Source organism: Erinaceus europaeus, chromosome 3 (genome assembly GCF_950295315.1).
Source record: "Erinaceus europaeus chromosome 3, mEriEur2.1, whole genome shotgun sequence".
Taxonomy (NCBI): domain Eukaryota; kingdom Metazoa; phylum Chordata; class Mammalia; order Eulipotyphla; family Erinaceidae; genus Erinaceus; species Erinaceus europaeus.
The window spans coordinates 184,708,907-184,735,974 of NC_080164.1; the positions used below are offsets into that span (position 1 = coordinate 184,708,907).

Below are 27,068 nucleotides of genomic sequence, written 5' to 3' on the forward strand. Positions count from 1 at the left end.
ATTGGCCGCGCCGCCGCCGCCGCTCCCCGCAGTGTCAATGTGAGGGCGCTCGGCGGCGGCGGCGGTGGCGGCGGCGGCGGGGCGAGCCGAGCCGAGCGGCGGGGCGAGCGGCGGGGCGAGCGCGGGGCGAGCCGAGCGCGGGGCGGGGCCGGCCGGAGCGGGCGGGGGGCCGCCGCCGGCCGGCGCACGATGGAGCTCAACTCGCTGCTGCTGCTGCTGGAGGCCGCCGAGTACCTGGAGCGCCGGGACCGAGGTAGCGGGCGGCGGCGGCGGCGGCGGGCGGGGCGGGGCGCTGACCGCACTGACCGCGCTGTGTCCGCAGAGGCCGAGCACGGCTACGCCTCGGCGCTGCCCTTCGACGGCGACTTCGCCCCGAAGAAAACCAAGGCGGCCGGCCTGGTGCGCAAGGCCCCGAGCAGCAGGTACCCGCCCGCCACGCCCCGCCCCGCGCGCGCGCCCGCCCGGCCGCCTGCCTGGAGGAGGCGCCGCCCCGCCCGCCGCCGCCATCTTCCCGCTGCGCCTCCCGTAAACAGTGCCACGCGTACAGGGGCCGCGGACAGAGGCCCCGGGGAGACGGCCCCCACCCGGCGCGAGTGCGGGGGTCCCCAGCGGGGCGGGGTTCGTCCCTGAGGCGGGGTCCCCTTCTCTGAGGGGAGGGTCGCCCTGAGGCGGGGTCCCCTTCTCTGAGGGGAGGGTCATCCTGAGGTGAGGTCCCCTTCTCTGAGGGGAGGGTCATCCTGAGGTGAGGTCCCCTTCTCTGAGGGGAGGGTCATCCTGAGGTGAGGTCCCCTTCTCTGAGGGGAGGGTCATCCTGAGGTGAGGTCCCCTTCTCTGAGGCGGGGTCCCCTTCTCTGAGGGGAGGGTCGCCCTGAGGCGGGGTCCCCTTCTCTGAGGGGAGGGTCGCTCTGAGGCGGGGGTCCCCTTCTCTGAGGGGAGGGTCATCCTGAGGTGAGGTCCCCTTCTCTGAGGGGAGGGTCGCCCTGAGGCAGGGTCCCCTTCTCTGAGGGGAGGGTCGCCCTGAGGCGGGGTCCCCTTCTCTGAGGGGAGGGTCGCCCTGAGGCGGGGTCCCCTTCTCTGAGGGGAGGGTCGCTCTGAGGCGGGGGTCCCCTTCTCTGAGGGGAGAGTCATCCTGAGGTGAGGTCCCCTTCTCTGAGGCGGGGTCCCCTTCTCTGAGGGGAGGGTCATCCTGAGGCGGGTCATCTCTGAGGGGAGGGTCATCTGAGATGAGTGGGTTGCCCTGAGGTGAGGTCTCCTTCTCTGAGATTAGTGGGTCGCCTGAGGCAGGGTCTCCTTCTCCGAGAAGGGAGGGTCTCTGAAAGGGCAGAGGGGCTTGCAGTCCTCACCGTGTATCCAGACTGCAGAAACCTCCCAGCTGGGGTGCACGTTCCTGGGTGGGACCCCTCCACCATCTGCCATGAGAGCCCCATCTAGCGCGACCCTAGACCAGCCCCAAGGCTCAGGGATGCAGGTCGGTGTGGCTGAGGACAATGTCCCTGCCCCCTGACTAGCCGGGGGGCTTCCCTGCTCATTGCTTCTGTTGACTCCACAGTCCACCTGCCCCCAAGGAGGCGAGAGCTGCTTGTCTGGGCTGCTCTGGCCACCCTGTTCTCCTGTCCTGGAGTGGGGTTCCTGCTGCATCTGCATCCAGCCAGAGGCCCCTGCGCTGCAGCTCTCCCTTCCTCTCCTGGGGCAGAGACTGGGCTGCCGGGGACCCAGGTGCACCCTGACAGGGGAGACCTCAGTCAGGAGCAGAGCAGGACCAATCCCGGGAGTGGGGCTGGCCACGGTGCCGAGCGCATAGCCACCAGGGGTGGTGAGGACCCCCGGAAGGGACTCGGGGAGTCTAGGTGGCAGGAGAGTAGACAGGAGCCCCTCCCTGCGGGGGGACAGAAGAGCGGGGCAGGTCACTCACACAGCTCCCTCTGCCCTCGGCTGCCCATGGCGTGCCCTCTGCCTCAGGGTGCAGGCTGGCCTGCAGGGCTCTCAGAGGCTGGGTGCTCACTGACCCTTGTTGCGCCCCCCCCCCCCCCCCGCAGTAGCCCTAGGCTGGCGGGCAGTGGTTCCAGCTGACACGGAGTCCTGGCAGCACTCCTGAGGCCCCCGGGGCCAGCCACGTGACCAGGGGCCCCTCAGCTGGGCAAGAGCACCTGCACTATGGGCACCTGGGAGGCCACCGCCATGGTCCTGGCAGGTGGCAGAGGTGGCACACCAGGCAGGGGGGGGAGGGCATGGGGACGCCTCCCACCTGGTCTGGGGCCGGGAGCAGGCTCCCCTCACTGTCCTGAAGGCAGACCCCATGTTCTCCTGCCAAAGTGGGCACAACTGGCAGAGCAGGGCTGGTGGGGCCCCACCCCGAGGGGCTACATGCAGACCAGCCCTTTCCTGTAGACCCCCCCCCCAAAAAAAAAGGGTCTCCCTGAGGCCCCGTGGGCTGGTTCCTGCTGGCCAGAGGTTGCTCTGTCCTGGGCTTCCAGTGGGCATGATGGCCAGCAGACCTGCGAGCCCAATGGGAGCGGTGGTGCTCTGGCTGCTGGGAGTGCGACAGGCCTGGCCTCTGCTCAGTGCAGTGGCCCATGTGGCCCCGGGGCGGGAGAGGTAGGCAGCCAGCATCCCTTTTGGAGGGGGGTTGGGTCCTCCTGGCCCGGTCCCCTGTGCGTCTCCTGTCCTTGTCACTTGGGATGAGGTCCCCAGCTCCTGGTTGGTAGTGGCTTCCTGTCCTCAGTCTTGAGTTGGGCCGTCAGGACCCAGCTCCCTCCTGCCACCCTGTACCCCGTGCCTTGGCACTGTGCTGTTGGCAGGGCAGTAGGGTGAGTGCTGTCTTTGTCTCTCTGAACAGGTCTTCACACAATGAACTAGAAAAGCACAGGTAAGAGACCCCTGCCCCGTGTGCCCTCCTGTTGACGAGTGCTGCCCCTCCCTCCCACGGCTGTGCTCTCCTAGGCAGGGCCGTGCCCAGGCTGGGAGTCAGGGCCAGAGGTCCACAGCCAGGCAGGGTTGGGGACTGGGGACAGTCAGGGCTGGCTCCCTGGAGGAGGACTCCTGTACTTGGAGGCATCTGATTGATTGCCTTGGGGAGCAACCCACTTGCCCTTGGGATGCTGGCTCCCAGGAGGCCTGCATCCCCTGCCTTCTGGGGCCCACAGCTGTGCCCGGGCACCTGCACCCTGAGGCCCTGGGGTCTGCCCTCAGTGTCTAGCAGGGGTGGGTCCAGAGGACCCTGGGAACTGGGCTTGGCCGGTGTGAATTGGGCAGGCAGCCCTGTCTGCTCTGCACTGGACAGGGTCTGCACTCTACCTGAGCCTCCCTGCCTGAGGCTTGGAGCTCGATTGGCACCCCCAGAGGCCCCTCCCCCCCCCCCCCCCCCCCCCCGTCAGGTCCCCTGGGACCCACCCTCTGCCAGAGCCCCACCTGCTGGGCTGGTGCTGTGCTCGGAGGTGGTCCCAGGGGGCTGCCCCCAGGCTGGAGGGAGGGCTAGCTAGGCCCTGGGATCGAGCAGGTGTGGAGGTGTTCTGAGGCAGGCGGGGAGAACAGACGGGGGTGCACGGGCTGCCTTGGAGCTGCCCTCAGCGCCTTCTCTCAGCTGCACCTCATGGAGTCATGTTGAGCCCCACCCTGGGTGGTCAGTGCTGCAGGCTGGAGGTGGGGCCCGGGGGGCCCTGCCGGCCACAGGGAGGAAGGGAGCACCTGCCCCTCCCACCCGCCTGGACACGGCCTCCTGGGAGCCATGGTCAGCTAAACCCATGGGCCTCGCAGGCCGAGCCCAGCTCAGGGCCCTCCGGGAGTCCGGTCAGCACCCCCCTTCTTAGTGGCCGCGGCTGGGGTGGGGGAGATGCGCAGCTTAAAGAAAAGTTCTGCAGCCGCCGAAGCCCCTCCTAGCAGGCGTCCAGGCCTGGCCATTCCTGGGCTGGAGGGGGGGTGTCAGTGGGGTGGGGTCTGTGTTCACGGGAGAGCCTTGCCCTCAAGAGTCAGCAGGCAGCCTGAGCCACCCGGCCCCGCCCCCCTCCCAGGAAGCAGGCATTGTAGTCCATTCCAGAGTGGGTGAAGGAGGGCGTGGGGTTCCCCTGCCTCCCCCGCTGGGGGTGTGTTTCCTGCTGCCTCCCGCCTGGTAGTGCCCACTGCTGGACAGCCGGTGATTAATCTTTTTTTATTTTTTTTTTAAATAAACAAGAAAGAGAAGGACGAGCAGTGATGGGGGTTGAGCTCAGTTTTCTGCTCCAAGTCCAGTGCTCCGGCTGCTGTAGCACTCTGAGCTCTGTTGTGTTTGTCCTCCCCTGTGGAGCTGGGGCCTCACTCACTTGACTGCTGCTGCTGGGCTGCTTTCACTCAGAGAGAGACACAGAGACGCACGGTGTCAGAGCTGCTCGGGCTTGAACCTGCGGTGTGTACATAGCAAGACACACACCTGCTGGTGAGTTCCCTCTTGGCCCCAGCTCCTCAGCTTTCTTATCTTCTTATTTTATTTTTATTTATTTTTATTTTTGAAGACATTTAAAAATGTTTGTTTATTATTGAATAGAGACAGAATGAAACTGAGAAGGGGCAGGGAAAGGCAGGGAGGGAGAGGGAGAGACACCTGCAGCCCTGCTTCACCACTTATGAAGCCTCCCCCCTGCAGGTGTGGACTGGGGGCTTGAACCCGGGTCCTTGCGCACTGTAATGTGTGCAATCAACCAGGTGTACCACATCCTGGTCCCTCATTTCCTTTTTTTACATTTTTGGGGGAGCACCAGTGTTATCTGGGCCTGCATGATGACTTCACTACTCCCAGTGGCCATTTTTTCTTTTGAAATGTCTTTATTGGAGGATTTCTTTTCTGAGAAAGACAGAAACAGAGAGGAAGAGAGACACATGCAGTCCTGCTTTCTGTAAAACTTTTCCTCTGCAGGTGGGGCCCGGGGGCTTGAACCCAGATCCTTGCTCATGGTAACTTGTGCGCTCTACTGGGTATGTCCCCACCTGGTTCTCTGTTTTCTGTCCTAAAGTTCAGTTGTTCCGCCTCCAGACCTGACTCGGGTGTCCTTGAGATAGTTTCCTACCCCTGCGCAGCTCAGGGGACCCTGCCCGTGGCCCCCTTCTCACTTGGCACTAGTGTGGCCAGCAAGGGTCCGCCCATGGGCGGACCCTTGCTGGCCACCATCAGTCAACCTTCACCTGCCACACGAGCCTGGCTGCCTCTCCTGCACTCCAGGTGTCCACCCGGGACCCGGGGGTGGTTTCGTGGGCCCCGTCGTCTGAGGAGAAGTGCTGGTCTAGGGTTTGAGTTCTGCGCTGCCCTTGGGACTCCTGGCGGTCACCTGGCACGCACACCGCCAGTGCTCCTCGCCTCTGCCTGAGCCGTGTCCGGGACTTTCCCGTCACTTCTGGGCTGGACCGGCCCTCTGTCCCGCTGCTGACCTGTGTGTCCTCCGCTCGTTGCCACGGAGCGACGCTGCCCTCCTTGTGGCTGCCTGTGAGCCCGGGTCCCGTCTGCCGTGTGTGTTGCAAACATCTCCCACTGTGACTTGTCTTCTTGCTGTGTTCTGTTCTGTACAAACGTCCTTTCTGATTGTGTGAGCACCGTGCCGCGCTCGGGCAGAGACCCTGGGAGAGCATCCCACAGGGCGCAGAGCCACAGAAATAAAGCTTGCCACGCCTGCGGAGCCTCGCGCTTCCTCTCCGTGTCTGTCCAGTCTCTCGTGTGCGTCTGCTGTTGCCGTTTTTAAACAGTCTGGGTCCCTCGTCACTCGCTGCTCTGTGTGCTAAGGTGCCCACTGGAAACTCGGATGCCGCTGTCCACTTGTCCTCGGGCTGGGGGGCTGGGGGCATGTCTGCTTTCCCACCAAAGCCGGGCTATCTTCACATGACTTAGCGCAGGCCCTCAGAATCGCCATTTGCTGCAGAGCACGTGTGTGAGGAGGTGATGGGGGGCGGTGGGGGTCACTGAGGGGCTTGCGGTCACTATGAGGGAGTCTCCTTGGGGGGAGAGACTGAAGGAGCACTCTCTGGAGTGGAGAGACGGGTCATGGGTGTCTCCCTAGGGAGAGAGATTGGTTACTGTGAGGGGGTCTTCCTGGGGTGTAGGACAGTGGGGTCTCTAGGGGAGGGCTGTGATGCAGGGGGGGGGTGGGGAAGGGGCTCCTCTGAGGCAGCCCTCCGAGCTCTGTGTGCCTCTGCTCACACGTTCCTGTGAGTGGGCTGGGCGCAGGAGCCATTGTGGGGGATTGAGCCACGCAGAGGTGGCTGGGCCCTGTGGCCCACCCCTAGCTGCATCTGTGAGGGTGGGGGCTCACCTCTGAAGACCCCCAGCCCCCGGGGCTGAGCCTGGTGTCTGCCTGGCATGACACAGGCTCAGCAGAAGACGACTCATCTGGGCTGCTGCTGGGTGATGCTGTGTGGACGTGGCAGGCTGACATGGGCCACAGGGCAGCACTGAGACCCTCCTGCAGACGCCCCTACCCCATCCCCAGGTGTAACCACCCCTGCTTCCTTCCTTGTGTCTGAGATGATGGATGGACGCACTGGGCAGGGGCTCCTGGGGCAGAGAGGGTGCTGGCCTTATTCCCCTCTCCCTGAGTGAACAGTCTTGGGACACATCTCTGCAGTGGTCAGAAACCACTTTCGTGGGCACCAGGGCCCCCAGGCTGTCACCGGTGGCCTCGTGTTCCTGTGGTGGCAGCGGCCCACAGAGCGAGGTGGGGAGGAGCTGGCAGCCTGATCAGGGCCCCGAGGGATGTCCTCGAGGAGGGGACAGATGCCCGGTCAGGCTCTGGCACATGGAGGCTGGGGTGCTCCAGGAGGCACTGGGTGCCTGCCGCTGGGGGAGCCCGCAGACCACCGCCCGCCAGGCCTCACAGGCGTCTCTGGCCCTTTCAGACGCGCCAAGCTCCGGCTGTACTTGGAGCAGCTCAAGCAGCTGGTGCCCCTGGGCCCTGACAGCACTCGGCACACCACACTCAGCCTGCTCAAGCGCGCCAGGACACACATCAAGGTGAGCCGGCAAGAGGCATGGGGCTTCCAGGGTGTGGGTGCCCTGATCCCGGGACGCTGAGACCTGCTCTGGGCCTGCCACCCTCGCCAGCCAGGAAAGCATCCACTGTCTCAGCCCGGGCACCACGGGCCAGCTCTGGGGATGAGTGCCGGCACCCTGCATCCTCCCAGGAGGTGTAGGCGGGGCTCGGCTGGCCAGCTGGGGAGGACCCCAGGCACAGGGGTCTGGCGGCAGCCACCCTGCCCAGGCCCCATGGGTGAGGGGCTCCCGGGCTGCGGGCTCACGGATGCCCACCCCCAGAAACTGGAGGAGCAGGACCGCAGGGCGCTGAGCATCAAGGAGCAGCTGCAGCGGGAGCACCGCTTTCTCAAGCGGCGGCTGGAGCAGCTGTCGGCGCAGAGCCTGGAGCGCGTGCGCACCGACAGCACTGGCTCAGCCGTCTCCACCGATGACTCAGAGCAAGGTGGGCAGGGCATCCGCTGTCTCTGTGGCCGGGAAAGGAGGAGGGGACCCGCCTGCCCTCCCGCGTCCGAGCTCACTGCCCCCTCTCCCCAGAAGTGGACGTGGATGTGGAGGGCATGGAGTTTGCAGCCGCAGAGCTGGACAGCGCGGGCAGCGGCAGCGACACAGATGACCACTACGCCTGCTGCGGCGAGCACTGCGGCTACGGTCCCCCCTGCCGGCGGCCTGGCTGCCCCGGGCTCTCGTAGGCCCTGCGCCAGCCTGTCCGCCCTCAGCCTCTCCTGGGGCTGCTGCCACCCGTGGGTCACCGCCCTGCACCTCCGCCAGGCCCCTCAGGGAGGTGTCCACACCCTGGGGTCCTGCTGTCAGATTCCTAGTCATTCCAGAGTATTAAATGTCACTGCTGCAAACCTGGCGGGGGGGTGGGGGGTCCTTGCTGACCACCCCAGCTGCCAGTACCCCAAGCCAGACCCCAGGGGCGATGGGGGATTGAGGCCGTCTGGCCATGTCCTCCCATCTGTCTGCTCTGGTCCGAGCAGGCTCCAGGGAATGCAGACGGACCTAGGCCGGGCAGGACTCGGTCAGCGGCACGGGGGCCCAGGCTGCCGGGGCCTCAGGACCTCCCCGGGCACTGAGCTTCTGTGCCTGCCCCCCCCCAACCCTGGCATATTGGCCCAAAGGGGCCATGCTCTGGGCGGTCGGCCCGCCGGGGGCAGAGGCTGCCCATTCACCCTGTCTGCTCCCCTGGCACCCAGCTGCCACACTGTCCTCCGAGCCGGGTGGCCCTGCCCGGCCATACAAGGACGGGGGCAGGAGAAGCCAGGGGCCCCAGAGCTTCCTCCTCTCCCCTGAAACGAAGCAGATCGCCACGCTGCTGGTCGGCCGGGAGAGGCTCTTCCCAAACTAAAGGTTTTTTCCAGAGAAAGCGAGCTCCGGAGACTCCACGAGTGCCACCCTCTTCCCTTAGGGATTTTGACTCTTTTCCTTGCCCTGGTCGCGTCCTTGTTGCTGAGGGACACCCAGCATCTCAGGGACTTGCCGTCCGCCGCCGTCCTCCAAGTGCCTGGTCCCTGGTCCCTGGTCCCTGCCACCACCAGCATTTCCCCGGGGCGCCCAGCACCCCAGCTCACCTAGCACCAGCTGTCCTCGGCCCTCCCCAAGGGGCAGCCTGGTTAGAGGGCCAGAGGTGGCCCCCAGTGCCAGCCTCCCCACAGGCTGGCAGGGCCCCTCCCATGAGTGAGTGCCCTCCTGTCCCTTGGACCCCGACCCCTGTGCAGAGGGTGGGTGGTACCGGCTGGGCTGGGCGTCAGGGAGTCTGCCATCCCAGCCGCTGCTTCACAGAGCCCTTGTCCCCGGCCACACAGCAATACTCAGGGCTGCCCAGTAGCTGTGCCCGCACCCTCTGGATCTCAGTGAGCGAGTTCTAGATGTGGGGAAGTGTCTTTTTTTCCTGCCACTCCAGAGAACACCCTGAGGTGGGGGGTGTCCTGACAGGAAGGTCCCTGGAAGGGGCTCCGGCAGAGAACCTCCCCGATGGGACTGGGATGCAGGTCAGACAGACTCTCCAGTGGTTGCAAGGAGTTCTGGTGGGCAGCCCCTGCGGTCCTGCTGGGGCTGGGCTTCCACCGGGGGTGTGCTGAGCCAGTCCCCACCCCAGCACCCTGCAAGCCGCCTGTGTAGTGCCGGCTCCTAGCCACAGGGTCTGTTCGCACCTCAAAGCCTGTGCCCTGCTGGACACCCCCACTGGAAGCCTCTTAGGGGGAGACTGGGCCTCAGGGGCCACCCCGGGGTGCAGTGGCCCGGCTGCCCTCCCGTCTCTAGCCTCACGGGGTTTCCCTCTGTCTGGGCCCCGGTGCTAGGACCCACACCTGGCCAGTGGCCTCGGGGACCCTGCCTGGGTCAGGTGGGTATCAGGACCCTGGGGTCAGGCAGCAGACCGACTGCTGTGGTCCCGGCCCCCGAGCACTAGGGCAGGTCCCCCACCACAGCCCAGGGGCCCAGGGACCCTGGTGCAGGCCACGTGGGGCATCACACGGGTTGAGGTCGCCTGTGGGGCTGTGCTGTACCGTTCTGTCTTTGTAACATAAATCCAGATTTTTATACCTCACACAGTGTCTGGGTCTCTGTCACCCACTGGCAAAAGCTCCTCCCATGGGGCTACACCCTGGGTGCACCCCTACAGCTGCCTACTGAGAGATCCTGTGGGCAGGGGCACCCCACCTGCTGGCTGGGACCCCATGTTGGGCACCTTCCTGGACGGGGTCACACAGTCACTGCTGGGACCTCGCCCTGCTCCAAAGGGATGGCTCACCTCTAGGGGCGAGGGGCAGGCCTCAGCCAGCTTCCACATGCCTGGATGTCCCCCTCCCCTTTTGCCTCCAGGGTTATTGCTGGGCTCGGTGCCTGCACTATGAATCCACTGCTCCTGGAGGCCATTTTTCCCATTTTGTCGCCCTTGTTGGCTAGGACAGAGAGAAATCGAGAGAGGGGAAAACAGGGAGAGAAAGACAGACACCTGCAGACCTGCTTCACCGCTTGTGAAGTGACCCCCCCCCCCCCCGCAGGTGGGGAGCGGGGGGCTCGAACTGGGATCTTCACACTGGTCCTTGTGCTTTGCAACGTGTGTGTTTAACCTGCTGAGCTACCACCTGCCACCCCTCTTTTAATGATTTATTTATATACTTATTTGAGAGAGACCAAGGCCCTCCTGAGGTCTGGCTAATGGTGGTGTTGGGGATTGAACCTGGGGCCTCAGAGCCTCAGGCATGAAAGTCTGTCAGAACCACTGTGCTCTTCCCCAGCCTCCCTGTTTCTTCTCCTCTTCCTGCTTTATTTATTTATTTATTTATTATTTTCCCTTTTGTTGCCCTTGTTGTTTTTCATTATTGTAGTTATTGTTGTTGTTATTGATGTCCTTGTTAGATAGGACAGAGAGAAATGGGGAGAGGTCGGGAAGACGGAGGGGGAGAGAAAGACACCTGCAGACCTGCTTCACTGCCTGTGAAGCGACTCCCCTGCAGGTGGGGAGCCGGGGGCTCGAACCGGGATCCTTAAGCCGGCCCTTGCGCTTTGCGCCACCTGCGCTTAACCCACTGCACCACCGCCCGACTCCCTCCTCCTGCTTTTTAAAAATTTTCTTTATTTTCCCTTTTGTCGCCTTTGTTTTTATTGTTGTAGTTATTTACATATATATAGTCTATATATATATATATATATATATATATATATATATATATAGTTATTGTTGTAGTTTATTGTTGTCGCTGTTGGACAGGACAGAGAGAAATGGAGAGATGAGAGGAAGGCAGAGAGAGAGGGGGAAAGACAGACACCTGCAGACCTGCTTCACTACCTGTGAAGCGACTCCCCTGCAGGTGGGGAGCTGGGGCTCGAACCGGGATCCTTAACGCCGGTCCTTGTGCTTTGTGCCACGTGCGCTTAACAGCTGCACTACTGTCTGACTCTCCTCTTGCTGCTGCTTTTAATATTTTATTTATTGGATACAGACAGAAAATGACAGGGTGGCAGGGTAGACAGCACAGTTTGTGCAAGACCCTCCTGCCTGAGGCTCTGAGGCCCCAAGTTCAATCCCCAGCACCACCATCAGCCAGAGCTGAGTAGGACTCTGGGGAAGATGATGATGATGATGATATTAATACTAATAATGAGACAGCACAGTGGTTTTATAATAGACTCACCTGCCTAAGACTCTGAGGCCCCAGGTTCAATCCCCAGCACCACCATCAGCCAGGGCTCAGCAGGGCTCTGGGTTCTTTTTCTGTGTGTCTTTCTCATTAAGGTAAATAATTTAAATGTTTGAATTATATTTAAATTTGTAGAGGAGTCTAGGCAGTGGCATACCGGGTTAGGCACACATGGCATGAAGCGCAAGGACTGGAGCAAGGATCCCAGTTCAAGCCCCCAGCTCTCTACCTGCAGGGGGGTTGCTTCCCAAGTGGTGAAGCAAGTCTGCAGGTGTCTTACCTTTCTCTCTCCCTCTCCCCCCTCTCAATTTCTTTCTGACCTATCCACTAAAAAAGAAAGAAAAATGGAGAGGCCAGGTGGTGGTGCAGCAGGTTAAGCACAACAGTGCACAAGGGCTTGGGGTTCAAGCCCCTCGTCCCTTCCTGCTGGGGGGCGCTTCACAGGTGGTGAAGCAGGGTTTCAGGTGTCTCTCTGTCTGTCTTCCTCTCTTTCTCCCCTTTCCTTCCCCTTCATTTTTCTTTGTCTCCAATAATTAATTAATTAAAAAAGGGGAAAAATGGCCGCCAGAAGCAGAGGATTCATAGTGCCGGCACCGAAAAAAAGAATTGAGAGAGGGAGACAGAAACACCACCACCCTGTTCCACCACTTGGGAGGCTTCTCCGCTGCAGGCGAGGCCGGGAGTTTGTGGGGGACAGCGGGCCTGTCCTGGAGTCCCTAGAATAGCCTCTGGCCGCAGGGCCTGCCCTGCCAGCTGGCCTGGCCCCTGTTCCCGTAGTGCTGGCTGGCCTGGACACCTGCTCAGGGAAGGAAGCCAGGAGCAGTGGGGGAGGCCTGGCCTGCAGCCCACTCACCGGTGGGAGACACGGGAAGGGGTGTGGGCAAAGAGCTCCGGTCCTCTGAGCCGACATCCGGTCCCCAAGCCCCAGGACGGTGCCCCTGAGATTCGGCAGGTAGGAGAAGCTGCCATGCCAGGCGACAGAGCCAGGCTTTCCCAGGGCCTGGTCACGGCATGGGCACAGTCTGTCTCCCACGCTTGGGTTTCAGGGCCTGTCCGCCTGGACCTGTGGGGCACCCCCAGGACACCCCCAGAAGAGGGTTTCCTGTAGGAAGCGGTGTTGCTGAGGAGTGATTCTGATGCAGTCTCCGCCCCCAGGTTTTACTACGCCCCCCCGCGAAACCCTAGCACTGCCCCCTTCAACCAATCCTGGCCCTATACGTCACCCCTGGTTGTCGCCCAATAAAAAGCCCCCTCACCCCCCCTCTCTCTGGGCTCTCAGCTCTCCCTCTCTGAGGTCTCGCTCCCTGCCCTCCCCCCGTGGTCAGGTAGTGGGGACGGCCATTGCCGGCTGGCTCCACGTGGTCTGAACCAAACCTCCCCCATCCTATAATAAAGATTTGTGTACCCCTTTGCTCTGGACGTCCGCTCTCTTCTCCGCGGTGCAGCCTGACACCAGACCACCACAACAACATCTGGCGCCCAACGTGGGGCACGAACCCACGACCCTGAGATTAAGAGTCTCATGCTCTACCCACTGAGCGCGATCTGAAGAACCTGATACACAGACTCCAAGGACAGAACTTTCTTCATGCCTGGTTACTGTTCCTGCTTCTGACCTGTTTGTCACGTGTTGGCAGTTCCAGCTGGCTATCTACAGAAAAGCAACATTCCAGCGGCTGACCTCCCTCATGCAGCGTTGCATCCCCTGCCAATACTTCCCCTAGCCATCTACTTCGGACTGAGACTTGTATCGGACTTTCTGACATACCCTATATACATTTTACACAATTTTGAAGCAGCTTATTTCCCTTCACACTGCTGGTTTTTCATAGACTGATTCTGAGTAATTCATAGACTTTACTGACTATTGCCTTGAGGACTATACAATGGCAAATAGCACCTCTGTTTGGTGGGTCATGCCTCCCGCCTCCCCCTCATTATGTACCCTCACCCCTTTCCCCACCCAAGCAGGGAATGTTCCTTTACACACCAATCCTTCCCTTCACACCACACTGGCTTTTACTACTCCCCTACTTGTCCCTTCCTATTTTGTTATATCATTTAGGCTTATGCCCAAAAGGTTTCTGCTCCATGGTAGTCTTTTACAGACTTTGTACATCTTATGCTATTACTAGATAGAAAGAAAAGATGTAGAGATATTGTGAAGAGATGGTTGAGCAGGCTGCGCTTAAACCTATGAGATGAGTCTCTCCAGGTAAGTCTCTCTCTCTAAAGAGAGGTTGAGCACAGGAGGACGCATAAATCTCTCAAGGTTGGCAGCCATTTAAGCCTTCCCTCCTCCACAGAAAGTCCTACATCTTCCCACCTGAGCATGGCATTCCTCTAAAACATTTAAGCCTGCTCCATTCCATTTTTCTTTACTGTGTCCATTTAGATATAAAGGGATAGGAGGAGATGTTGCTGAGGAGTTATTCTGATGCAGTCTCCGCCCCCAGGTTTTACTACGCTGCGCGAAACCCTAGCATTGCCCCCTTCAACCAATCCTGGCCCTACACATCACGCCGCGCGATACCCTAGCATTGCCCCCTTCAACCAATCCTGGCCCTACACGTCACCCCTGGTTGTCACCCAATAAAAAGCCCCCTCACCCCCCCCCCTCTCTCTGGGCTCTCAGCTCTCCTTCTCTGAGGTCTCGCTCCCTGCTCTCTCCTAGTGGTCAGGTAGTGGGGACGGCCATTGCCGGCTGGCTCCACGTGGTCTGAACCAAACCTCCCCCATCCTATAATAAAGATTTGTGTACCCTTTGCTCTGGACGACCGCTCTCTTCTCCACGGTGCAGCCCGACACCAGACCACCACCACAACAAAGTGGCTCCCAGTGTGAGCATGGCTGGGCCTGTGACTCCCTCTCCAGGGCAGCTGAGGCCGAGCCCAGGGCCTCCCACATGGCGGTGTGGCACTGAGAACCCTCCCCCCAGACTATTTATTGGCTTTTAAAAAAATGCTGTATTTTATTTTTATTAAATTACATAAATTTAATTTTCTTTTAATTAATTTTTAGTATATTTATTTATTAGATACAGATAGCTAGAGATTGCGAGGAAGTGGGAGAGGGGCCAGGCAGTGGGTGGCATGGCGCACCTGGTTAAGTGCACATGTTACGGTGCACGAGGACCCAGGTTCAAGCCCCCAGTCCCCACCTGCAGGGGGAAAGCTTCATGAGCGGTGTAGTAGGGCTGCAGGTGTCTCTCTGCCTCTCTTCATCTCTCCTGCCCCTCTCAATTTATCTCTGTCTCTATCAAATAAACAAAATAAAAAGAGAGGAAGGGGGAGATAGAGAGACAGAGAGACACCTGCAGCCCTGCTTCACCACTCGTGAAGATTCCGTCACAGGTAGGGACCGAGGACTTGAACCCAAGTCCTTGATTTTGTAATGTGTGCTCAACCAGGTGTGCCACTGCCAGGCTCTTTTATTTTATTTTTAAAGATTTTTTAAAATATCTATTAATGAGAAAGGTAGGGGTCCTGGCAAGCTCTGCTCAGGACCTCCTCTGGGCACTGGGCCTGGGGTGCCCACCACTTCCCCCCCATCTTTGCAGGAACTGTATGTGGCCACACAAAGTGGCTAGTCTGACCCTACCACTCCCCCCATCTTTGCAGGAACTGTATGTAGGCACACAAAGTGGCTAGTCTGACCCCACCACTCCCCCCATCTTTGCAGGAACTGTATGTGACCACACAAAGCGGCTAGTCTGACCCCACCACTCCCCCCATCTTTGCAGGAACTGTATGCGGCCACACAAAGTGGCTAGTCTGACCCCACCACTTTCCCCCATCTTTGCTGGAACTGTATGTGGCCACACAAAGTGGCTAGTATCACCCCACCACTCCCCCCCATCTTTGCAGGAACTGTATGTGGCCACACAAAGTGGCTAGTCTCACCCCACCACTCCCCCCCATCTTTGCAGGAACTGTATGTGACCACACAAAGCGGCTAGTCTGACCCCACCACTCCCCCCATCTTTGCAGGAACTGTATGCGGCCACACAAAGTGGCTAGTCTGACCCCACCACTTTCCCCCATCTTTGCTGGAACTGTATGTGGCCACACAAAGTGGCTAGTATCACCCCACCACTCCCCCCCATCTTTGCAGGAACTGTATGTGGCCACACAAAGTGGCTAGTCTCACCCCACCACTCCCCCCCATCTTTGCAGGAACTGTATGCGGCCACACAAAGTGGCTAGTCTGACCCCACCACTCCCCCCATCTTTGCAGGAACTGTATGTGGCCACACAAAGTGGCTAGTCTGACCCCACCACTTCCCCCATCTTTGCAGGAACTGTATGTGGCCACACAAAGTGGCTAGTCTGACCCCACCACTCCCCCCATCTTTGCAGGAACTGTATGCGGCCACACAAAGTGGCTAGTCTGAACCCACCACTCCCCCCATCTTTGCAGGAACTGTATGCGGCCACACAAAGTGGCTAGTCTGACCCCACCACTCCCCCCATCTTTGCAGGAACTGTATGCGGCCACACAAAGTGGCTAGTCTGACCCATCTGAGCTGAGTCTCCTCTCCACAGCCTCTGCGGCCTACCCCGGGGATCTTTCTGGAATGGGGGCATGACTGTGCTGGCTCCGTGCTTCTCATGGCCTCCCCCCCCCCCGGGTGGGGTCCTGGGGTGGGAGAGATGGAGGAAGAGACCCCACAGCACAGCTCCTCTGCTCACAGGCTTCGTGTGTATGGGGCTCGCATGAGGGGACCAGGGACTCAAACCCCAGTCCTGGAGCGTGGCAAGGTGTGCGCTCTGCCAGATGAGCTATCTCCCAGTCTCCTCCACGAGAACTCCCCGAGCCCCTGTAATGACAGTGGGTGTGGGCCCCGTGTATCTTGTGAGCTTTGCCATTTCTCTTGGGACCAGGCTTTCTGGGCCTCGCATGGCCCAGGGCCCAGGAGGAGAAGGACCCTGCAGAGCAGCCCTGGCTGGGCTCACCCTCCTGCTCCAGCCCACCCCGCCCTTCTCCCTCAAGGCTTCACTTCTGTCTCTCCCAGTTCTGCCTCTGTCTATTAATAGCCCAGTTCCTCCCCTCCAAAGACAGAAGCTGCTTCCCAGGCAGCTTCCTCAGGGCTGCTCCTCAAGGCGCTTCCTCCTCCAGGCTGCCCTCCACACCACATGCTCCCCCTGCACCAGAGTCCCCGCTTTTAGGCCGGGGGCCCTCCCAGCTCTGTGAAGTGCTCCCCATTGTTTTTCTGATCATTTTAGGCTTCCCTGTGTTTTGAGAGAGGAGGCTGCAACTCAAGTGAAGAATCAGTAGAAGTACTGCTATTTCCCTGCCTCAGGATCCATCCCCATACCTGGCCTTTCGCTCTCCTTAAAGTACTACGAGAAGGGGCTGGGAGAGAGCTCGCCTGGCAGAGGGGATGCCTTGTTACACATGAGGACCCAGGTTCAAGACTCTGGCACCACACGAGAATGTTGTTGCACGCAGCACCAGGGGAAGCTCCTGGGTAAGTATGTTCTGATGTCCCCCCCCCCCTTATTTGACACAAGGGGAATGAAAAAGTTGCCCAGGAGTAGAACCATGAATGCATATGAGAACTGGGCCCCACAATATAGACGTGAATTGTAAGCAGAGCTAGGTACCACAGCAGTTCTTCAAAGACACTCTCATACCAGGGGCTCACTCCCTGCAGCACCATAAGCCAGAGCTGAGCAGCACTCGGGGGGATGAAAACAAGAAAGAAAGAAAAAGAAAACCATAAAAATCAATGATCTGAATGACTCTCACTTCCAGCGTCATAGCAGAGGACTTTGTGGGGCAAGCCTCCTGCGGTCAGCTGCAGAGCGTGAGGGTCCAGGTTGCTCAGGCCTGTGGCCTGCTGCCCGCTGCCGACTGTGCCCGCCGGCTGCAGAGTGGAGTGTGAGGGTTCAGGTTGCTCAGGCCTGTGGCCTGCTGCCGACTGTGCCCACCGGCTGTCCCGCTGCCACCACCTCAGCCTGGAAAAGCCGAGGTGCTTGCTTCACCCCAAGCAGAGGCCTTCTTCAGCCGGATGCTCTGCTCGCTGACTGTGTTCTCCATGGCCAGGGCCTGACTGAGACGCCTCTACTCCTGGGGCAACTTTCTCTCTCCTTTATTTTGATACCAGAGCTTCCTGGACTTCCTGCCTGTATGATTCTGCAGCCCTTGCCAGACTCCCTAATTAATTAATTAATTAATTAATTTTTTATTAGTGATTTTATAATGATTGACAAGATTGTGGGATAAGAGGGGTACAATCCCACACAGTTCCCACCAACAGAGTTCTGTGTTCCATCCCCTGCATTGGAAGCTTCCCTGTTCCTTTTTTTTTTTTTTTTGCTTCCAGGGTTATTGGGGCTCAGTGCCTGCACCACGAATCCACTGTTTCTGGAGCCTGTTTTTTAGCCATTGCACCACCTCCCAGACTTCTGGAGGCTATTTTTTTCCCTTTTGTTGCCCTTGTTGTTTATCATTGTTGTGGTTATTATTGTTATTATTGCTGTCATTGTTGTTGGATAGGGCAGAGATTGAGAGAGGAGAAGACAGAGGGGGAGAGAATGACAGATACCTGCAGACCTGCTTCACTACCTGTGAAGTGACTCCCCTGCAGGTGGGGACCCGGGAGGCTTGAACCGGGATCCTTACGCTGGTTCTTGTAATGCGGATACACCTTGCCCTTCTGAGCCACAGTCATGAAAGACATCTCACAGAGCCATTGTTTACGTCTTGTCACTCTACAAATCACTCTCAGCACAAACTACAGCTGCCACATGCGCTTAACCTGCTGCACTATTGCCTGCCCCCCAGCTTCCCTATTTTTTAATCCTTCTGGGAATGTGGACCAAAGATCTTTATGGGGAGCAGAAGGTGGGACTTCTGACTTCTGTAATCGCTTCTCTGCTGAACATGGATATTGGCAGGTGGACCCACACCCCCAGCCTGTCTCTCTCTTTCCCTAGTGGGGTAGGGCTCTGGGAAGGTGAGGTTCCAGGACACATTGGTGAGATCATCTGCCCAGGGAGACAGGTTGGTGTCATGAAAGTATCTGCAACTTGGTGGCTGAAAAGCATTAAGATATAAAGCAGGGGGGCTGGGTGGTGGTGCACCTGGTTGAGTGCACATGTTACAGTGCTCAAGGACCAGGGTTCAAGCCCCCAGTCCCCACCTGTAGGGGTAGAGCTTTATGAATGGTGAAGCAGGGCTCCAGGTGTCTCTCTCTCTCTCTCTCTACTTCTCTACCTTCCTCTTTCCTCTTGATTTTTGACTGTCTTTATCCAATAAGTAAATAAAGATAATAATAAGAAATAAAGATATAAAGCAGAACGAATTGTTTAATAATGAGGAACCTAAAGGTAAGAGTATAGGAGATGAGATTTGGGGCCTTCATGGTTTTTTTTTTTTTTTTTGACACCTGCAGACCTGCTTCACCACCTGTGAAACGACTCCCTTGCAGGTGGGGGCTCAAACCGGGATCCTTACGCCGGTCCTTGTGCTTTGCTCCATGTGCGCTTAACCTGCTGGGCTACCACCAACTCCTGGGGTCTTCCTGTTGGAAGAAGCTAGGAAGTCTATTTTAGGTAAATTCTGATGGGGCCGTGAATTTACAAATTTTGCCTGGGCTGGACAACTAATGTGCAGGTGGGCTAAAAGTCTTGTCTGCGAGTATTGTGTCAGAGTTGGGGACAGACCAGAAAGCTGGGTCAGGGCAGAGAGAAGCTCTCAAATATGGGAAAAGTGTATAGATACCTTTACCTCTAACCCCCCTTGACCTGACCCAGGGCCCATTACTGTTCATATTTAGCACATGAGCCTGTGTGACCTCTGAGTCCCTGTCTGTTTGGCTGGACTCTTTATTTTGTTTAAAAAACATTTTTTAAGTGATTTAACCTTGACGTACAAAATTATAAGACAAAGGGAGTGTAGGTGGTGGTAAGCGCACACATTACCAAATGAAGGACCCGGGTTCAAGCCCCTGTTCCCCACTTGCAGGGGGTCCACTTCATGAGCAGTGAAGCAGGTCTTTCTTTCTCCCTCTCTATCTCCCTGTTCCCTCTCAATTTCTCTCTGTCCTACTGAATAAAATTAAAAAAGAAAAAAAAGGAAAAAATGCCCACTAGGAGTGGTGGATTCATATTGCCAGCACTGAGCTCCAGCAACAACCCTGGAGGCAATAATAAAAATTAAAAGACAATATAATTAAAAGACAGTACAATTGCACACTGTTCCCGTCACCAGAGTTCTGTGTCCCTATCCCCCTCTAGCAGAAACTGCAGTAGTTCTCCCCGGGGTCACAGATATTGGTTGACTATATAACTATATCTATCTGTCTGTCTATCTGTCTACTTTGCCCATTTTTAAAAATCGTTGTGGTTATTATTATCGTTGCCATTGATGTCATTGTTGTTGGATAGTACAGAGAGAAATGGAGAGAGGAGGGGAAGACAGAGAGGGGGAGAGAAAGACAGACACCTGCAGACCTGCTTCACCGCCTGGGAAGCGACTCCCCTGCATGTGGGGAGCCGGGGGCTGGAACCCGGATCCTCACGCAGCTCCTTGCGCTTTGCGCCACGTGTGTTTAACCCGCTGCGCTACCGCCCGACCCCCTATTTTGCCCATTTTTATTCATTTCTTTTAATGTTTAGTATTTATTTATTCCTTTTTGTTGGCCTTGTTTTTTATTGTTGTTGTTATTGATGTCGTTGTTGTTGGATAGGACAGAGAGAAATGGAGAGAGGAGGGGAAGACAGAGAGGGGAGAGAAAGTCGCCTGTGAAGCGACTCTCCTGCAGGTGGGGAGCCGGGGGCTCGAACAGGGATCCTCACGCCGGTCCCTGCGCTTCTCGTCATGTGCGCTTAACCCGCTGTGCTACCGCCTGACTCCCCATTTTTATTCACTTCTGCAGTCCTCCCTCCACTTCCTTTCCAAGTCACACCCTATTGCTTCTCTGAGTATCCTTCCTTTTCCCTCTTCTCAGATAAGGGAAACAGTGCCAGCCTTCCTCTTAGTCTTATTTGCCCGCCCCCCACAGATGCTGAGAGACAAGAAAGAGAGACAGAGAGAGAATGAACACAGCACTGTCGCACCATTCATGGTCCACTTTGCTTGGTGCTTCCTTCTGCCTTGGACTTGAACCTGGGATCTCTTGAACAGCAGATTATGTCCTCTACCAGGGAGCTGTCTCCTGGTCTGCTTGCTGGCTGGCTGGCTTTCTCTTCCTTCCTTTCTCCTTTTTTTTTTTTTTTGTCTCACACATGTACATCTTTACTGTTCTCAGGTCACTTCTCCTCTTTCTTTTTTTAGACTTCATTAATTTTATTGGATAGAAAAAGAGAAACTGGAGGAGTCGGGCAGTAGTGCAGCGGGTTAGGCGCACATGGCGTAAAGCACAAGGACCGGCGTAAGGATCCCCCGGCTCCCCACCTGCAGGGGAGTCGCTTCCCAGGCGGTGAAGCAGGTCTGCAGGTGTCTTATGTTTCTCTCCCCTCTCTGTCTCCCCTCCTCTCTCCATGTCTCTCTGTCCTGTCCAACGACAGCAACAGCAACAACAACAATAACCATAGCAATGAGAAAACAACAGGGGCAACAAAAGGGGAAAAATGGTCTCCAGGAGCAGTGGATTTGTGGTGCCGGCAATAACCCTGGAGGTTAAAAAAAAAGAAAAGAAAAGAGAAATTGAGAGAGGAGGGGTAGAAAGAGAGGGAGAGAGACACTTCCAGACCTACTTCACCACTCGTGAAGCTTCCCCCTGCAGGTGGGGAGCTGGGGCTTGAACCTGGACCCTGGTGCTTGAATACATGTGCTTAACCAGGCATAACCACCTGGCCTCCCAGCTTTTAATTCAGATAAGGGGGTGCACCACAGCACTGGAGGCTCCAGGTGAGCTAGGTCCTGCCCACTCCACCTTTTTAAAATTATTATTTACTAAAGCACTGATCAGCTCTGGTTTATAGTGGTGCTGGGGGTTTGAACCTGGGACTTTGGAGCCTCAGTCTTGAAAGTCTCTTTGCATCACCACTATGCTATCTATCCTGCCCCACTCATTTTTATTTGTTAGAGGGAGATAGAGAGAGGGACTGGGCAGTGGCGCACTCGGCACACATAGTGCTAGGTGCAAGGACCAGGATTCGAGCCCCCAGCTCTCTACCTGCAGGAGAAATGCTGGTCTGCGGGTTTCTCTCTTTCTTTCTCTCTCTCTCTTTTTCCTCCAGGGTTATTTCTGGGGCTCCATGCGGGCACAATGAATCCACTGCTCCTGGTGGCCATTTCCCCCATTTTATTGGATAGGATAGAGAAAAATTGAGAGAGGAGGGAGAGATAGAGAGGGAGAGAGACAGAGACACCTGCAGCCCTGCTTCACCGCTTGTGAAGTGATGCCCCTGCAGGTGGGGACTGGGGGCTGCAACCGGGATCCTTTGGGGGGTTCTTGTGCTTCATAACCGCCTGGCCACCTGCAGGTGTTTCTCTCTCTCCCCCCTCAGTTTCTCTCTGTCTTATCCATTAAAATGGAAAAAAAAAAAAAAAAAAAAAGGCCACCAGCAGCAGTGGATTCGTAGTGGGACACTGTGCCCCAGTGATAACCCTGGAGGCAACAAACAAACCAGAAGAAGAATGAGAAGGAAAAGGAGAAGAAGGAAGAGGAAGGAAGAGGAAGGAAGGAAGGAAGGAAGGAAGGAAGAAAGGAAGAAAGGAAGAGTGGACTGAGGGGGAGATATCGGGTCCCTGCTGCACCCCAGCTCAGGTGGTGTGGTCCTCCATGCTCCCTGGCGGTGCTGGGACTCATATCCTGGGTCTCCTCCGTCAGTTCTGTTTTCAACATGAACAAGTTACACTTCGGGAGTCGGGTCGTGGCTCACTGGGTAGAGAACAAGCCGTATTGACTCAAAGCTCTGGGTTCAAGCCCCAGCGCCAGACGGTAGCATCATGGAGGGGGCTGTGGTGCCTCTCCTCCTCCTGATAGAATGATAACATGAAATTAAACAGGTAAAGTAAAATAAAATGTCACCCCGAGGACCGGGGGGTGGCTAGACTCTGGGCACAAGTGAGCTGCTCTCTCACGAAGACAGATCAGTGGCTCGCTCAGAGCCTCCCCCAGTGCTGTAGGTTCCATGCGGCGGAACCCGCCCTAAGCACTCCCAAGTGAACGACCTTGCTGGCCCCAAGATAAATCCTTGTGCACCATAAAAGCTGCGAGTAGTGTGGCTCATGTGGGACACTGTCCCCGTGACGGGCGGCAGGTCGCGGACTCGCGCTGGAGTTGCTGTCGGGGCCCCGGGTCTCGAACCCGCGACACACCGCGCCGCGCGGGGTGCAGGGCCAGCCTCGAGGAAGCCCCGCCCACGGCCCGTCCCACCCGGAATCGCCAATAAGCCGGCGCCCTGCGGTGACGTCACAACCGCGCCCACAAACCAGTGCCTCCCGGCCCCGCCTCCTTTGGCCCCGCGCGTGCGCAGGTTTCTGCGAGGCCCGTTTCGGCATCTGCGCATGCGCGGGCTGGCGCTCCCGTGAGGCTGTGCGCGTGCGGTGGCCGCGGCGGGCTTTGAGCTGAGAGGCGAGTCCTGAGGGGCAGCGGCGGCCCGGGTGCGGCTCCGGGGTGGGGGCAGGGGGAGGTCGCGCGGCCGAGGGGATCGCAGGGCCGAGGGGTCGCGGGGCTGAGGGGGTCTCGGGGCTGAGGGGGTCGCGGGGCTGAGGAGACTCGGGGCTGAGGGGGTCGCGGGGCTGAGCGGGTCGCGGGGCTGAGGAGACTCGGGGCTGAGGGGTCGCGGGGCTGCGGGGTCGCGGGGCTGAGGGGTCGCGGGGCTGCGGGGCTGAGCGGGTCGCGGGGCTGAGGAGACTCGGGGCTGAGGGGTCGCGGGGCTGAGGGGTTGCGGGGCTGCGGGGCTGAGGGGGTCGCGGGGTCGCGGGGCTGAGGGGGTCGCGGGGTCGAGGCGACTCGGGGCCGAGGGGGTCGCGGGGCCGAGGCGACTCGGGGCCGAGGGGGTCGCGGGGCTGAGGGGGTCGCGGGGCCGAGGCGACTCGGGGCCGAGGGGGTCGCGGGGCTGAGGGGGTCGCGGGGCCGAGGCGACTCGGGGCCGAGGGGGTCGCGGGGCTGAGGGGGTCGCGGGGCCGAGGCGAATCGGGGCTGAGGGGGTCGCGGGGCTGAGGGGCTGAGGTGGCTGAGGGGGTCGGGGCTGAGTTGACTCGTGGCTGAGGGGTCGCGGGGCTGAGCTGGTCGCGGGACTGAGGGGGTCACGTTGCTGATGGGTCGCGGGGCTGAGGGGTCGCGGGGCCGATGGGTCGCGGGGCTGAGCGGGTCTCGGGGCTGAGCGGGTCTCGGGGCTGAGGGGTCTCTCGGCTGAGGGGTCGCGGTGCTGAGGGAGGTCCCGGGGCTGAGGGGGGTTTCGGGGCTGAGGGTTCGCTGTCCATGGGGTTGTTCGGCTGAGGGATCGCAGGGCTGAGGGTCGAGGGGGTCACGCGTCTGAGGTCTGAGGGCCTCGCGGAGCTGAGTGCGGATGGGGCCTCGGGGCTCTGAAGGGCTAGGGCCGGGTGCGGTGGGTGATGCGGTCACACAGATCTGTGGGCTGAAATGGGGCGCAGCCTGGAGCTGCCCGCATCTTGACTCATGACTGGCCTGCGGACCTTGGTGATAGCACCTAGAATTTTACTTATTTATATGGGAGTCGGGAATGGGGAGGGAGGGAGGGAGAGAGAGAGAGATAGAGAGACAGACACCTTCCCCACTGCAGGTGGGTAGCGGGCGCCCCATCCTGAGGTCAGCTGTCCTTTAGGTCAGCCGGGAGCACCCTTACTGGCGCCTTGTAGTTGCCCTCGCTCCCACCGGGATCATTCCTCTCCATCTTCACCCAGCTCCCTCGTTCTGCAGGTCCCAGACGCCATCAGCTCCACTGTCCTTTGGTGGGTCTGACACTTGTTTTTCTTTCCTCTCCTAGGAGCAGTCTTTAGAGAGTTAAAGCATTTCCTCCCTTCTTTATGGAGCTGATAGAAGGTTCGTTTTGTGTTTGAATTGACTTTTCAGTCAACACCACACATCCGTTTTAGTTAGAAAACAGCTGGGTTGTTGAACCATGAGTTGTGGAAATGAGCTTGTGGAAACATTAAAAAGGATTAATTACCCCAAAGCTGATGCCCTTAATGGGGCGGATTTTGATTGGTTGTTTGACACTGTGGAGGACCAGTCATTTTTGAGGTGGTTTTGTGGAAATGTGAAGGAACAGAATGTCTTGTCAAAAGAAGAATTGCAAGCTCTTAGCCTTCTTGAGAAGTCAGGCAAGCCCATCCTAGAGGGAGCAGCCCTGGAGGAAGCTCTAAAAACCTGTCAGGCCTGTGACTGGAAGACACCCAGCCTGGATGACCAGGATCTGGAGAAATTAGAGGATGAGGTTCGAATGCTGCAGAAAGTGAAGCAGCTGCGAGTTCAGCGTCGGAATAAATGCCAGCTGCTGGCCGCGGTGAGGGCCCATGGGTCTCTGGGGCTGGGCGCCAAGGAGGCGCCCGCTGCCAGGGGGCTGTCGAGGAGCCAGGGCGTTCTGAGGGCTGCGGCTGCAGAGGCCAGCGCGGCACTTCAGGCTCTTGGTGGCGGGGTAGCCAGACTGATGACGCTAGGGCACTCTCACGCCGGCCGGGGCACAGAGCCGACGCTGTTTTTATCACAGCTTTCCCTGGAAAAATACCTAAGCCAGGAAGAGCAAAGCACAGCAGCGTTGACCCTGTACACCAAAAAGCACTTCTTTCGCGGTATACCCGAAGTAGTTGAAAGTTCAAACGAAGAAAACTTCCAGCTTTTAGATATGCAAGCGCCATCTGTTCACGACGATCAAGCCCTTGTTGAGGAGAGACGACTAGAGATGGCTAGACTGCGATTCGCACACATTTGCATCCAGCAGCAGTTAATTCACTTGAAAGCAAGTAATTGGAGCATGAGCTCAAGTATCAAGTGGGCAGAGGAGAATCTCCACAGTCTTCCCCGCCAGGTAAACAAACAAAAGTGTCTTTATTGGAAAGGACTTTGTGAGGTGTAATGTGCAGCTGGTGTGTTCACTGCTTAGTTGTACTGCCTGCCAGTGTTTCAAACGGGCCCTCTTACTAGTGGAGGGCAGGACTTAACAGTACAGTTCTTTTCATCTGTTTGCTTTTCTATTGCCACCACATTTGTCTTGGGCTCTAGGAATCCTCCGTTCCCAGTGGCCATTTAACCTTTTATTTCCTTCTTTCTGCTTTATTTTTGACAGGACAGAGAGAAATTGAAAAGGAAGGGGAGAGAGAAAGACACCTGCAGCTCTGCTTAACCGCTCATGAAGCGCTCATGAAACATCCTCCCGCAAGTGGGGATTGGGGGCTTGAACCCGGACCTTGCACATAGAGATATGTGTGCTTAGCCGGGTGAGCTGCTGCTTGACCCCTAAGAATACAATTCTGACCTGACCTAGCTACTTTAAAGGAGACTGGCGCTAAGTTAAATCTGTGTTGATTTGCATGTGTGCACTATCGGCTAGGGAAAAACATGGGCCTTGAGTGGGGACGAGTCAGGGCCTGAGGCTCAGATAGAGTCTGTAGTGACTCCATAGTTCCTGAAGCCACTTATTTTTGCTTTGTTCCTTTCTTTTTGATAGAGGCTGAGAGAAAGGGAGAGGGAAAGAGAAACAAAAGACACCTGCAGCCCTGTCCCACTGCTCCCCTGCAGGAAGGGAGCAGGGGCTTGAACTTGGGTCCTTGCACATGGTTCTGTGTACTCTGCACTGGTGAAACTTCCTACTTTACAATATGTAGGATTATCCTTGCTGCTGTCTTCAGGGTCTTCTGTCTTGCTCCTGATCTTGTTCTTGGTGCTAATGAAGCCAGAGATCCACTTCTGCGGACATGAAACCCTGGCTCTTTGTTGAGAGCAGACGTTTGCTGCCCTCTTGGGAAGCTTGCTTTTTGGGTAGTGTCAGTACTAGATGGGGCAGGCAGTGACACACCTGGTTGAGCACACACATTACAGCACATAAGGGTCTAGGTTTGAGCCCCTGCTCCCCACCTACGGGGGAAAGCTACACAAGCGGTGAAGCAGGGCTGCAGGTGTCTCTGTCTTTCTCCCTCTCTAACTTCCCCTCCCCTCTCACTTTCTCTCTGTCTATTCAATAATAAATATTTAAAAAAAAAGAAATGCTAAAATAAGGTGACTGTCTAAGAGAATAGCTTCTTGGACAATTTCAACCTTAAGAAATTCAACTTGTATAGATACTATATTCAGTGAGTAGAGTGGTAGTGGTTTTGTGTACAGCGAGCTATCATATGTATGTGGTTGTGATAATTGTGATGCCACTTTGCGGGACCTTTACCCTTGACTTTTTACACACTTTAAAAAAAAAAAACTTAAACTGAGGCCGGGTGGTGGTGTACCTGGTTGAGCACACATGTTACAGCATGCAAGGACCCAGGTTCAAGCCCCCAGTCCCCACCTGCAGGGGGAAAGCTTCACGAGTGGTGAAACAGGGCTGTAGGTGTCTCTCCATCTTGCTCCCTATCTCCCCACTCCGCTCAATTTCTGGCTGTCTCTAATAAAAATAAAGATAATAATAATAAAAAAAACTGTGGTTTGGGAGATGGCCCAGTGGATAAAGCATTGGACTCTCAGGCTTGAGGTCCTGAGTTCAATCCCTGGCAGTACATGTACCAGAGCAATGTCTGGTACTTTCTCTCCTATCTTTCTTATTAATAAGTAAATAAAATCTTAAAAAAAAAAAACAAACACCTTACTGCCTAGAGATAGAGAAAAGTCAAGAGGAAAGGGGGAGATAGAAAGACGGGGCCAGGTGGTGGCGCATCTGGTTGAGCGCACATGTTACAGTGCTCAAGGACCTGGGTTTGAGCCCCTGGTCCCCATCTGCAGGGGGAAAGCTTTGCAAGTGGTGAAGCAGTATTGTAGGTGTCTTTCTTTCTCTCTAGCTCCCCTACCCTCTTGATTTCTGGCTGTC

General features: G+C 57.5%; 3 protein-coding genes across 5 annotated transcripts in view; 2 read left to right on the forward strand and 1 right to left on the reverse strand.

Annotated features, from left to right (window-relative positions):
- MXD4 (MAX dimerization protein 4) lies at positions 1-17,406 on the forward strand. Of its 3 annotated transcripts, none has more exons than XM_060188343.1 (7): positions 1-109; positions 143-256; positions 323-422; positions 2,837-2,866; positions 6,853-6,967; positions 7,268-7,430; positions 7,523-8,110. In XM_060188343.1, exons 2-7 carry the CDS (start codon positions 190-192, stop codon positions 7,675-7,677), a joined length of 630 nt encoding a protein of 209 aa, XP_060044326.1. In that variant the 5' UTR covers positions 1-109; positions 143-189; the 3' UTR covers positions 7,678-8,110. The 3 variants fall into 3 exon arrangements, with proteins under 3 accessions (XP_060044326.1, XP_060044327.1, XP_060044328.1); XM_060188344.1 differs by having other exon boundaries at positions 143-253; positions 7,523-8,109; XM_060188345.1 differs by lacking the exons at positions 7,268-7,430; positions 7,523-8,110 and adding an exon at positions 16,359-17,406.
- Positions 16,862-23,948, reverse strand: LOC107523424 (uncharacterized). Its single transcript, XM_060188477.1, has 4 exons — positions 23,901-23,948; positions 23,345-23,529; positions 22,363-23,233; positions 16,862-17,002 (listed from the first exon to the last, which is right to left on the reverse strand). Exons 1-4 carry the CDS (start codon positions 23,946-23,948, stop codon positions 16,862-16,864), a joined length of 1,245 nt encoding a protein of 414 aa, XP_060044460.1.
- HAUS3 (HAUS augmin like complex subunit 3) overlaps positions 22,601-27,068 on the forward strand; it is a 15,609-nt gene continuing 11,141 nt past the window's right edge. The window contains exons 1-2 of the mRNA XM_007537640.3: positions 22,601-22,667; positions 24,042-25,082. Coding sequence (XP_007537702.1) covers positions 24,177-25,082 — 906 coding nt within the window. The 5' untranslated portion in view covers positions 22,601-22,667; positions 24,042-24,176. The remainder of the gene's footprint in view (positions 22,668-24,041; positions 25,083-27,068) is intronic.

Excerpts from the sequence above, each read along its gene's own strand:
- MXD4 (XM_060188343.1), top strand. The coding sequence starts at position 190 with ATGGAGCTCAACTCGCTGCTGCTGCTGCTGGAGGCCGCCGAGTACCTG. Across the intron at positions 423-2,836 it reads CGCAAGGCCCCGAGCAGCAG|GTCTTCACACAATGAACTAG; the intron begins GTACCCGCCCGC and ends CTCTCTGAACAG. Across the intron at positions 6,968-7,267 it reads GCGCCAGGACACACATCAAG|AAACTGGAGGAGCAGGACCG; the intron begins GTGAGCCGGCAA and ends GCCCACCCCCAG.
- LOC107523424 (XM_060188477.1), bottom strand. The coding sequence starts at position 23,948 with ATGGAGAGGAATGATCCCGGTGGGAGCGAGGGCAACTACAAGGCGCCA. Across the intron at positions 23,234-23,344 it reads CCCCGCGACCCATCAGCAAC|CCCCGATTCGCCTCGGCCCC; the intron begins GTGACCCCCTCA and ends CGACCCCCTCAG. Across the intron at positions 17,003-22,362 it reads GCCCCGACAGCAACTCCAGC|CCGGCGGGCACAGTCGGCAG; the intron begins GCGAGTCCGCGA and ends TCCACTCTGCAG.